We start from the raw sequence: 12,463 nt of genomic DNA on the forward strand, positions 1-12,463 counted from the left end.
TTTCTCTCCTAAAAGGACCTGGTTTTTAAGCAAAAGCATATCAAGAAACATAAAGAGAGTTGTATAAAACATAAAATTCTGCTTGGGATCTCTCAACAAAGGAAGAATATTTTCCATTGTCATAAAGATATTTGTTCATAAATAGCTCTTCCTTTTTACTTTGATATAGCCCTGTTCATTGTTTAATTACAGTTTTCCATGCAATTATTATATGTTAATACCTTATGATATAATATGAACTTTTTAAATGAAGTGAAATTTTATTTGCCATTAAAAGAATCACTCTTTTGAATACAGAAATCATTAATTTTATTTTGATAGCATTTAAAAATATATGATTACATGGTACAGACGTTAACTTAGAACAATCATGCTCAATCAACATAAAAATAGAAATAATGGTTTTCTTTTAAACACTTTTCTGACGTTGAGTTATATGACTCATACAGCGCCTCATAGATCTGGCTTGAGTTTTATTTATTAACTATGAGAATGTATGGGAAAAGTCAGAAACTGCCTGTGCATTCTTCCAGTACTTACAAACATTTTGTATAAAAAATAAATCATGTTCACTATAAGTAACAGTGACAAAGAATGCTCATTGTCTTTGATTAGTATTAAATGTAGATTTTTTAATATTTGTATGAAGTTGAACAAGCTTTCATTGCAGTTAACAGACAATATTTTTACTGATTATTATTCCATTTAACGTTTTAAATGAAGTACATCAAAAATGTAGGGTGTGTCAGTGTTAAACTTTAAATTCAGTTGAAAGTGAACTGACACAATTTGAGTAACACAGGATCTTCATAAACTGAGGTCAAAGCTAAGGACTAAGAAAGCCTTCGTTATAATGATTCTTTGGCATAATTTTGGAGCTATGAACCTGTCAAAATAGAATAGCCCCTATGTACCTGCTTCCATAATTATGATTTCTTAATATTTATTGTCATTTTGGCATTCTCAAATAACCCTGCTCTTTTATAGAAATTAGCTTTTTAATAAAGTCAGAGGAGAAGGTCAGTGATCTATTTCAGTCAGTGCAAAATGTTTTGTTGGCTTTGCTAAATGAAAATTGATATCTATTTATCTTTCTTTGAAAGGTCATTGCCTGAACTTTTAGCTTACAGATTTAGGGGTTATTGCTGATATTTTAATAGTGTTTTCGTTCATATAACAATCAGTCTTTGTAGTTCATAGAAATTAATATTGCAAAAGGAGAATAATTTAGAGTTCTTCCTTAATAAATGTTATTGCAAGTCATTAGAGTTTCATGAAAGCACAGAGACATATGGAAAAGTCCCAGTAGAATAATTAGGAAAATTTCATATAGACAATATGCCATTCAAGTCTTCACAAAAGACTTAAGAAATTAACAGCCCAGGCACATTAAAGTGATTTCAGACTTGAAGTAAATGAATGTTTTGTTTGAATTTGAGAATATTTACAGCAGGTTTTGTTATAAGTACTGGGTTTTCATCATTTCTACTTTGTTTCCTCTTTAACCCACATTTTTATTCATATTTATTTGCTCATGTTTGTTTGTTTACTTAGAGATTTATACCCTGACTTACGGTTTTTTACTGAGTACTGTGTCAAATTAATGAATTCTTCTGTAGATTTTTCACCTTTACATGTGTCTTTTTTCTTCCTTTATTGAGCAAGTATTTGTCCTCATATCATTTTAACTGGAAAGGAATCTAATATCTTAAAAAGTAACTTTTTCAAAAGCTCTGGTAGAAATTAATCACTATGGGAAGTGTTATAAAAATTCTGTGATTCATTAGAAATTTATCATCTTCACATTTTTTTCTTGGCTTTTTCTGGCTCACTGCATGTTGGTTTCAGCGATATAACCCCTTTCGGTGAAAGGCGTTTTATCGTGTTGAGCCTATAAGGGTACCTGTCGAGAAAGCTGCCAAAGAGCCTTGATTTGAAATTATACAAACCAGCACAGTGATGAATAAATGCCTCATTGGTTTCAGTACCTTTAAACCTCATATGGTGATCCTCAGACTCGGTAGCTATGATCTCAGATGGGTAATTTGCCTTTTTTTTTTTTTTTTGAGACATATACACACCAGGATTTAGGTGAATTAGAAGAGAACTAGGCAAAAATAATATGGTTCATCCTGTCAGTTTAGAGAGGTTCTGTTATCTGTATCTAGAAACATTTCTCTTTTCACCATTTCTTTTCCATCTCCTTGGACTTGTTCTCTTCCTTTTCTTCACTGCGTACTCTTCAAATCTGGATACCATTATTGCACAAAAACACTTGATACTTGAGATACTGTGGGTTTTAACAGAAGGTTTTTTTTTTTTTTGTACAGAAATTATTTTCATAATCAAACATTTAGACCAATTTAAAAACATTCAGCAGGCATATTTGTGTATTATTTTCATCTGTTTGAGTAGGTTCCCATTTCTTCTTAGACTAATGAATTTTGATATATATACCATTTAAACCTTCCATAAGTTGGTCTATGTTGAAAAATCTATTACAAATTTTAAAGTATTAAAAGAAATGTGTAGGTCCGTGTGAAAGTTATAAATTGTCAAGTTGAGATGGAGAATAATAACAAATCCTTCGTGTATGATATATCTGTGAAATTCAGGATTTCTCATTTTTGCTTACCTTTTTTTTTTTTTTTTTTTTTTTTTCCTTTTTTGTTTTATATTCAGGTACAGAAGGTTTGGGATTCAGCATCACATCCCGGGATGTAACAATAGGTGGCTCAGCGCCAATTTATGTGAAAAATATCCTCCCAAGAGGGGCTGCCATCCAAGATGGCCGACTGAAGGCGGGAGATAGACTCATAGAAGTGAGTGGCTTCAGAAGTTCCATCATTCTTGAAAAGTTCCATTTTCAAGGGTCAAAGTCCTTTTAACGTTTTCATAAAATATGAAATTAAATTATATATTTTAACAGAAGTATGCATCCTAAACAATGTAGTTCTGCTTCAGTTTTACATTTCTTGCTGTTATTTGATGAGAAATGTCTTTTCATTTAGTTTACTCATAAATTTTTAGTTACTTGGACATTTGGTTTATGAGATAACATAACATTTGTCATTATGTAAGTACAGTGTCTGTTAGGTTATATTTCTGGATGACTTTAAATTTATGTCTGGCAGTATAGAAATGTTATCTCCGCTGGAATCAGAGCAGAGACAAATGAAGTAAATGAAAACAGTGTGTCTTGATGAGAAGAACAAGGAAATTTGGAAATGTCAGCGTGGAGAATGAATTGAGACATAAAAATCAAATGTCAGGAAACAAAAATAATTTTTCAAAATTTCCTTTCTGTACCTCATGGGTTTCGGTTCATTGATCTTTGAGGCTGTCTTTGATGTACATAAAGATACATAATTTCTTATGTATGAAGTTTGTATGAATGTTGTACATGTAGAAATAAAGGGGAGAAATATGGAGAAAGAGGATACTTTATTAGCGGTTTTTCTTAGTGTTTTCTTTAGAAAACATAGTCTGTATATTTAGCGGCAGACACTGTGTTTTGTAACTATTTACTAGCATTCAGATACTAATGTTAAATGTATGGAATGGGTAAACAGCAAGGTCCTACTCTACAGCACAGGGAGCTGTATTTAGTATCTGATGGTAAACCATAATGGAAAAGAATATTTAAAAAAAGAATGTATGTATGTATATAACTGAATCACTTTGCTGCACAACAGAAATTAACACAACACTGGAAATCAACTGTACTTAAATTAAAAAAAAAAGTACTAATGTTAAGGTAAATTTTTATGACATTATCCTTTTTTCTTAACTTGTAGTTTCATATGTAGTTTTAAACTCTCCAGCTCCAGCTCTTCTTCTAAAGATTTCTTGAAAAGTAATGGAGCAAAGGAATAGCTTCCAGATTTTTTCCCCGTGACTACATTTTGGGCCTAGATTCCTTCAATCTTCTTTCTTCTTTGCCTTGTTCTTATGACACCATGTTTTAAAGAAACACTGGTAGAGGCTCAATAAAAGGGAAGGTTTGAGTACAGATTGTGTTTAGGGTATTGTTTCCAGAAAGGGCCTCTTGTCCTCAGGTGGTAAGTGGAATAGTATTAGTCCCCGTTTGTAATTGTAGCTTGTTTCATTTAGGAATAGTCTTAGCTGGGATGTGAGCCTATTTATTTTTGCCTCTAAATCAGAAAAAAGTCTGTCCTTTGGTCTCTGTCCCTCACCTCCCCCTCTCTCCCTGCATGGCCCCTGCCCTTCTTCCTTGCTAAAGGTAATCAGTTTACTTTTGTGTCTCTCTTTCATCACGTAATTGCTTTACTTGTGGCACATTATAGAGACTTTTGCTTTTCTTTTTGAGGAATGGAAGGATCTGCAACCTGTATCTCTTTGAAATTAGGTTTTATTTTCTGTAGCTCTCAGGTGCATTTTAAACCTAACTTTCCAGTATCCGTGGTTGTATTTATACAATATCAGCAGTTCTGTGGGCAAGAAGTTTTCCTGAGTATCTGGATGTTTGCAAGCTTACATTTAAAACAAATATCAAGTGATTAATTTTTTAAAATTATCTAGAAAATTTTTGCTTTCTTCAAACCTGTTATTACTGACCTATTTCCTACAATCCCTTGATAGTCGTGCATTGAGCTATATAAGATGGGTTTTCGTGGGGGAAAGTTTCCAAAACGTATTTTAACTACAGGGAGGTTTTGATATTACAATTTAAATGATATACTTAATTGCCTTAGACAAATGTTATTTCTGTCTAAAGAGAGTAATATAGAATACTTTAAAAAAGAAATTTCCACTCTCATTTCTATTAAAAAGGTAGTGCTTGCTGATAATATTATACTTCCTACAAAAAATGATGAGATTCCCCAGGATGTGGTTCTTTCAAATCTCTTTTTTTCTTGTAGAATTCTCATAAATATCGAAAAATCTTAAGGTGAAATCTTAAGGTGAAATGCTAGTCCCCCCAAAAATATTATTTTGTAGAGATTCTTCTTCAGTGTTTGCTTTTTAGGGATTAAAAAGTTATCCTCATAATTTTTAGTAAAATTTCAATGAAAGCTAAAATGTTTTTACCAAAACTTTTTATTGTGTTTTTGCTACCCTCTGCAAGGATGGCACCTTTTTATTTTGGTGTAAGGAAACTGTGATGCACAAGGGCATCAAGACATCCCAGTTCAAAGACAGGAAGTTTTGTGTTAACTTGGCGTTATAGATATATTTGTATCTCTGGTTATTTGTTAATGCACTTGTGGCTGTGCTTTTGGCTTATGGATGAGACTTGAAAGATTGACTGCTTTCTGCCTCGCTTCCAGATACCTGGTCTGCATTTCTTTATTAGCCCCGGCAGGCTGGTGGTTACCAGATCAGGGCAGAACGTACCAGGCAATGAGCCATGTTCCATGGCAGACGTGGTTGGTTCTAGAGTGTGTGTCTCGTCTCCTGTTATCTGTTTGTCCAGTACTGCAGCTGAAAACTTTCTGTCTGTTTTAGGTAAATGGAGTCGATCTAGCAGGCAAATCCCAGGAGGAAGTTGTTTCCCTGTTGAGAAGCACCAAGATGGAAGGGACCGTGAGCCTTCTGGTCTTTCGCCAAGAAGATGCCTTCCACCCAAGGGAACTGGTGTGTAAATTCAGAGCAGATGAAAGGTTTCTGATGCACATGAGCCAGGGATCTGGGCTAGCGAATGGCTGGCCAATGTTTATTAAGACATTTTCCAAGTAGTTTCTATATTTTATATATCTTTCAGCCTTAGCATAATATAAGCATTCTTTCTTCATATTTCTTCTGTTTTGGAAAAAAGATATCCACAATGTTGAATGTAGGAGTATTTGAGAATCAGATTGCAGGGATATTTTCTAGGACAGCAAATGTTTATTACTGAATGCTTTTAGATGGACTGATTGAATACAGAGATGTCGATTATTCCATAACTGTCACTTCAAAGGCTGTTGTTGAAAGCTTGCCATCTTCTCCACTACATATGACAAATTTTCATATTTCAGGTTTTTCATGGTACGTGTAGCTAAGCCAAACAAAGATGCTTGCTTCCTGTTGTTTGAAAAAGAGGAACTTAATTAAATATTCTTATTGAAAGTAAAAAGACCTGAGTTGCAGTAAGCCCCAGGGCCGTGAATTCCTAAAGTAGACATTATTTGGAATGACACAGATTAAATGAAAAGGCATTTGTTTGCAAACTATTTATTTCACTTTTTATACATATGTCAATGCATCTGAATATTGGAAATGGCTATTTACATAGTACTGGTGTGAATGAAATCTATATATTAAATTGATGTAGTTCTTAACGTTTTTCTGCAAAAAGTGGTAGGTTTTATTTATGTGTAGAAATAATATAATCGAAGGAGTCACCTTTATCTTGTTTTGATGTGGTAGGAAGATTGTTTTACTTCAAGTAGCAGTGGTATTTTAAATATTTCAAACCAGATCCTAGTTGGGTTATTGTAGGACATTTGAGTTGTCTTACAGATAGCTTTTAGCTTTAACAATAATTAATCCACATACACTATGGGTAGGTTTTAGGGGAGCAGTTCCCAAATTTGTCAAATTGCTCTAATTCTCTTAGGCTTACCCTTCAAGTATGGATGTGTCACGGTTAACAAAAATTTCCTTTTATTATAAAACAGATAAATTTTAGTCATGAGAATATCCCATCCCTTGGTTACAGACACAATGACAATTTACTCAGATTTCATGGAAATTTCAGATTGCGATAGGGCTGAAAACTGAACACTTGTGTTTTAAGGAGATTTTGAGAAATGACGAAAAACTTCTGTATTTCTATTTGAAAATGTTTAATGCATTATTTCTCAATTTAAATTCGGTTTTCCATTTTCCCCCCACTGTTATCCAATTTTGTGCTTAAAATGCCACCTGATCCTAAATCTGGAGTTGTCTCTATTAAATTGTAAATGAGCACTTAAAAAAAACAAAAAAAAAAACCCCACAGAGCTTTAGATGCCGTGAAGCTTTCGTGCTTCCTCAGCGTATCTGAGCCTGGCTGATAGTTGGCATTATTAGGCTGCCAAAGCTGAAACACTGCTCTTACAGCCTCTCCCGAGTTAGTGCCAGCACAGACCAGCTTAAGGTTATTCAGGTTCTTCTGGTCCAATTTTGATCTTCCAGGCTTCTGTTTTCCCCTTCTGCTGCCTCCTTTTTTTTTTTTTCCCCTCCTCTTGGTTATTTAATTTATTGCTTGTGAGCATTTCATTAAGGAATGAGCCAGTAGGCCGTCAGTTTATTATTCACATTGCAGCTGCTATTCAAGATTTAAAAGAAAGAAAAATTTGAAAACTTAAAGGGGGGCATTGAAAATGATCTCTCAATCCAATTAATGGAATTCTTTTCCTCTGTTTGGGGTGTCTGTGTTTAAATTCCGTGTCTAAAACAAAATACGTTTATCAATAGGTGCCTTTTTTTAATAAGTCAACCTTATAACTATTAATTAAAGCAACTCTATAATACATGAAAAAAATCACATTTATAACCCATGTAATATTGTAAAGTATAATGCTTGTGGTTCAGACTGTGGTTCAGACTGTTATTATCTGGTCTAGCTATCAAATTACAATACACCTTATAATTCAGATTTAGTTGGGAAAATTAGAAAACAAAATTAGAAACAGTGCCAGGAATAGAAAAGCAGTTTGGTGAGATTTGTTTTCCTCCAGATAATAAATTCATGGTGTTTTGTGAATGAGCAAGTAAAAATTTACATCTAGAAAAATTGTTTTAAACACTTTCCCCTAGTACACGGGTGTGTGTGTGCACGTGAACACACACACACACACACACACACACACACACACACAAAGATAATAAAACCACATCAGTGAAAGTTTGCAAGACAGAGTAATGCATCATCCATAATATAATCACCCTCTGTATATTTTGTGGATTTTAAGAACAAACAATTTTTCCTTGAAAGTAAAGCTTTGTGTCCCTGTGTGTTGAAGATGGCTTTGGTCAGTCTGTATTTATGTTTTTCTTCAATTCTTCTAGAATGCAGAGCCAAGCCAGATGCAGATTCCTAAAGAAACGGTAAGAGCTTTGTCTTTTGTAGGATGCAGAGATGTTGGAAAGATAAATTGAACTAACTTCTTACTAATTAATTATGAAGTTACTTGTCCTCTTTTCCTGGCTCATAATAGATCCTGTTATATACATGGATGTATTAAGTCCCAAAGGGTCTTACCTTAAGTGACTTATTGCTACTACCACAAATGAAGAATAGTTTGTGATTGTTTTTGATCAGACAGGGATAAAAAAGAGACAGTAAACACTTTCCTATTCACCTGCATAATAAGAGGGACCAAAATTGGTGAGCTTAGTGGTTTGAGAGAGAGATATATATATATATCTCAAATATATATATATTTCATGACTTGTGAAGTGCTATATTATAAGTGGCTACAAAAATGCAAAAAAGAAAAAAGCAATTCAGGCATAGAAAAAATAGGGAGGGCTAAAAGTACAATAAAAATGTATCATAAACAGGAAAAAAATATGCCAGCAATTAGACTAAACATGTTGTCATAATAACTTATATTTAATAAGTTTTTTATTTATTATCAGTTATGATAGCATTTTTAAGGGGCTAATTCTCCTGATCGAAATAAGTTTTCACAGCTTAGATTAAAACGCAAAAACAGGCGTTTGGAAGATAAATCCTAATACAGGCTGAAAATAAAGGAATAAGTTGAATTCTAGCAGGCAGTACTAACAATGAAAGTAAGGACTGCCGTGTCAGTCTGTGAATTCATCTTTCTTGTGTGGGGATGCACTGCGTGGGGAAAAAAGAGAGGGTGTTTTATATTGACACATGGTATCATCAAGTAGAAATTCTAACAGTCAGAATCTTTTCTACATTAAACAGCACAGCACAAAAACATGTCATTCTCAAACCCTTGTGAATAAAATGAAAATTTAGCAAAACCATATCCATGGTGGGTGGTGCTAATATGTATTTTTCCAAAATTTGACATGTTAGATAGACAAATTAAGTAAGAATATGAAGAATTTGAATAACATAGTTAACGCTAATAGCATAACATAATTTAATTTTTCTTGACACATTCATAGCCAGACATCTTTGAACCTAATAAACAAAATCTTGTTTTCAAATATTCCTTCATTACAAAAATGAATGAATAATCAGACCTCAGAGGAAAATCAGTAAACAACCTTGAGAATATTACACATTCATAAGTATAGGTTGTAGGAAATTCATAGCCTTCATTTTCTACCTATTAAATCAATAGGTCTGTGATAGTTAATCAGAATCACAATAGAATGTGTGTGTGTGTGTGTGTGTATGTGTGTGGTGGCGGTAATTCAGAGGTGAGGGGAAATTGGACAAACTGATTCTAAAGAATCAAGTGGGGCACAAAAATGATTTATTCTATTTTTTTCTTAAGATTTTTTTGATGTGGACCATTTTAAAAGTCTTTATTGAATTTGTTACAGTATTGCTTCTGTTTTATGTTTTGATGTTTTGGCCTCAAGGCATGTAGGATCTTAGCTCCCCGACCAGGGATTGAAACCACACCCCCTGCATTGGAAGGCGATGTCTTAACTACTGGACCTCCAGAGAAGTCCCTGATTTATTGTATTTTAAAAGACAATACTGATAGCAAAATGTACTTTAAAGCTAAAATACTTAAAATAGCATGATGTTATTATAGGAACAGACAAGTAGATTATTTAAACACATTGATGATGGAAGCAGTCCCCGTGTTTACATGTTTCCGTGTGTTTGTTAAAGGAGGCATTTCAGAATAGCAGTAAAGAGTGGTTTATTTAGTGTTTAGAACAATTGGCCATTCACTGTAAAAAGTTAGATTCTTTTTCTTACACCAAAATAAATCCCAGTTAATTACGAAATGAAACCGAAAAACATAGCAAAAAGTATTGAGAAAATACGTGAACAATTGCTCTGTTAACTTTGGAAAGTAAATGCTTGTCCTGGCATGACAATGCCAAAATATCCTAAGAGTATAGATTGATAGATTTGTTTATATGTATTAAAAACCTTGTAGAGCAATAACCACACCGTGAAAGAGTTGCAAGGTAAATGCTAAAGACGGGAAGTATTTTGCAACGTGATCCTTGGGTGAAGAACCACTCTTTGGTGTTTGGAATCTTAACCTCATAGAACTTTTTGGAAAAGTGAATGACTTCACACATAAACTGTATCTGTTTATGTCTAAGATGATCTGAGATGGAACATAATATAAACAGTAAAGATATGCATGTTCTTTCAAAACACTTAGTCGGTCCTGGTGAGGAAATTGAGGATTAGCTCTGAAGTTTTCAATCGCTAATGGGAAGAAGCAGCTTTGGCTTTAAGTGTGATATTTTGTTGAGAATGTCTAGGTCTGTTCTACTCTACACCACACCCTCAAGCCTTTTGTGTTCCTGTTAGCATGCCAGAGCAAATGACAATGCAGTCACCTTAACAAAAGAGATGATATATATGTGTACGTGTCCTACTTGAGATTACAAATGAGAATTTTTTCTGGTAAGGGTTTTCCAAGCTAAGTGAAAAAAAAAGTACAGTTTTTTGTTGTTTGTTTGTTTTGTCTAAACCTTTTCTTTTTGGTTTCTTATTCTTTCTTTTGTCTCTCACATCTGGGCCTCTCTTTCTACTCTTGCTAGGCAATACTATTTGGGCTGTTATAGGCTTCATGTTAAAATTATAATTTAAAAATTGACTTCCAGGGTCTCTCCCTCTCTCTACCTTTTGATGGCAAGTCTTTAAATTCATTCAAGTCATGAAATTCTCTGATATTATTTAAACTTTCAGGTGATTGTGAGTACCTTGAGAATGATGGCATGTCCTCCAGCTCAGTTAGTTTGTTTGTTAGTTGATTATCTCAGTGACTCCCGTAACTGATTAAGTCTGAGAAATTAAAAAAAGTTCATTTAGGTAGATGAGTAGGGCTGTACCAATGGCTTGTAGACCTTTTAAATATCTGAGATGTAGGTTTCTTGTACATCTTCTAAATATTGCATTAATTAGTGAAAGCGGATGACTAGAAAGTTTTTAGGTTATCCATTCAAAATTGGACGAAAAGCTGAGGCTCAAGGTCTCTTATTCCATGTCCTGAACAAACTCTTTTGCCTTTGAAAAGTTTATTCACTTGATAGTTTATTCATGTGGATGTCCAGGTTGGACAAGACAATACATGGGTGTTTTCTCCAGAGAAACATGGGTGTTCTCCAGAGAAACAGGACCAATGGGATGTGTAGATATATAGACAGAGATTTATTATTAGGAGTTGATTTGTGTGATTATAAAGGCTGGAACATCCAAATCTGCAGTGTGGGCCAGCAGGCAGAGCCCACGAGCAGATAAAATCCAAAGGCAGTCTGCTGGGAGAGTCCCCCTTGCTCAGGGAGGCCTGTCTTTCTGTTCTGTTCTGTTGTTTAAGTGCTTGGATAAGGGCCACTCACGTTATGGAGGGCAATCTGTTTTATTCAGAGTTCAGAAATGTAACTATTGATCTCATCCAAAACACCTTCCAAGGGAACACAAAATTAACCATCACAATGAAGTAGTGAATTCACCTGCAGGTTACCAGGCCTTGACTTACCAAAGTGCCACTTTCTTCCTTGGGCTTCAAAGCACTATGCAAGCCTGCTTAGGAAGGCCCCCAAGAACTCTTCAGTAAGATCCATATAAGAATATAATTGTATGTAAAACAAATTCAGAGCTACTGGATAAAAGTTGGGCTTTAGAAAATGAGTGTTTAGAGATGATACTAGATCATATGAATAAGATGTAAAACATGCTTAAAGGTCAAGAATTCAACATGCATTCTAAGAGCTAGTGGGATCTCCCTGTAGAAACTGCAAGGATACATTGAGGAGCTTTGGGAAACCTGCCTGAAGATCAGGAAGCATCTTGATAAGTTAACTTCTGACAGCTTATAATCTTGATTTGGAAATTTAATGAGCTAGTCAATAAGCATGGTCATAGGCTTCTTAAACTAATGGTTGGTAAAAGCTACCATGTTAACCCCACTGTAAATTAGGAAAACAGTTGAAAGAATTAAGAAAACAATCCCATTTACAATAGGATCAAGGAGCATATAATACTTAGGAATAAATTTAACCAAGGTGATAAAAGACCTGCATGCTGAATGTTGTAAGACATAGATGAAAATAATTGAAAAAGATAAATAAATGGAAATATATTCCATGCTCACAGATTAGAAGAATTAATATTGTTAAAATGTCCATATTACCAAAAGCCATCTACAGATTCAGTGCAATCCCTGTCAAAATGCCAGTGGCATTTTTCACAGAAATAGAAAAAATAACCCCTAAAATTCACTGAAACTATATTGAATCTATTGGATCTCTAATAGCCAAAGCAATCTTAAGAAAGAACAAAACTTGGAGTCATCACAAGTCCTAATTTGTCTATATTACAAAGCTACAGTAATCAAAACAGTATGGTACT

At 34.0% G+C, this 12,463-nt stretch overlaps 1 protein-coding gene across 23 annotated transcripts in view; it reads left to right on the top strand.

Moving 5' to 3' along the window:
* Positions 1-12,463, top strand: part of PARD3 (par-3 family cell polarity regulator) — a 608,396-nt gene that overhangs the window by 343,093 nt on the left and 252,840 nt on the right. For all 23 annotated transcript variants that reach the window (XM_057730270.1, XM_057730268.1, XM_057730263.1 and 20 more), the window contains 3 exons: positions 2,683-2,822; positions 5,470-5,598; positions 7,999-8,037. In XM_057730270.1, the coding sequence (XP_057586253.1) occupies positions 2,683-2,822; positions 5,470-5,598; positions 7,999-8,037 (308 nt within the window). The remainder of the gene's footprint in view (positions 1-2,682; positions 2,823-5,469; positions 5,599-7,998; positions 8,038-12,463) is intronic.

Source organism: Hippopotamus amphibius, chromosome 4, assembly GCF_030028045.1.
Source record: "Hippopotamus amphibius kiboko isolate mHipAmp2 chromosome 4, mHipAmp2.hap2, whole genome shotgun sequence".
NCBI classification, from domain to species: Eukaryota; Metazoa; Chordata; class Mammalia; order Artiodactyla; family Hippopotamidae; genus Hippopotamus; species Hippopotamus amphibius.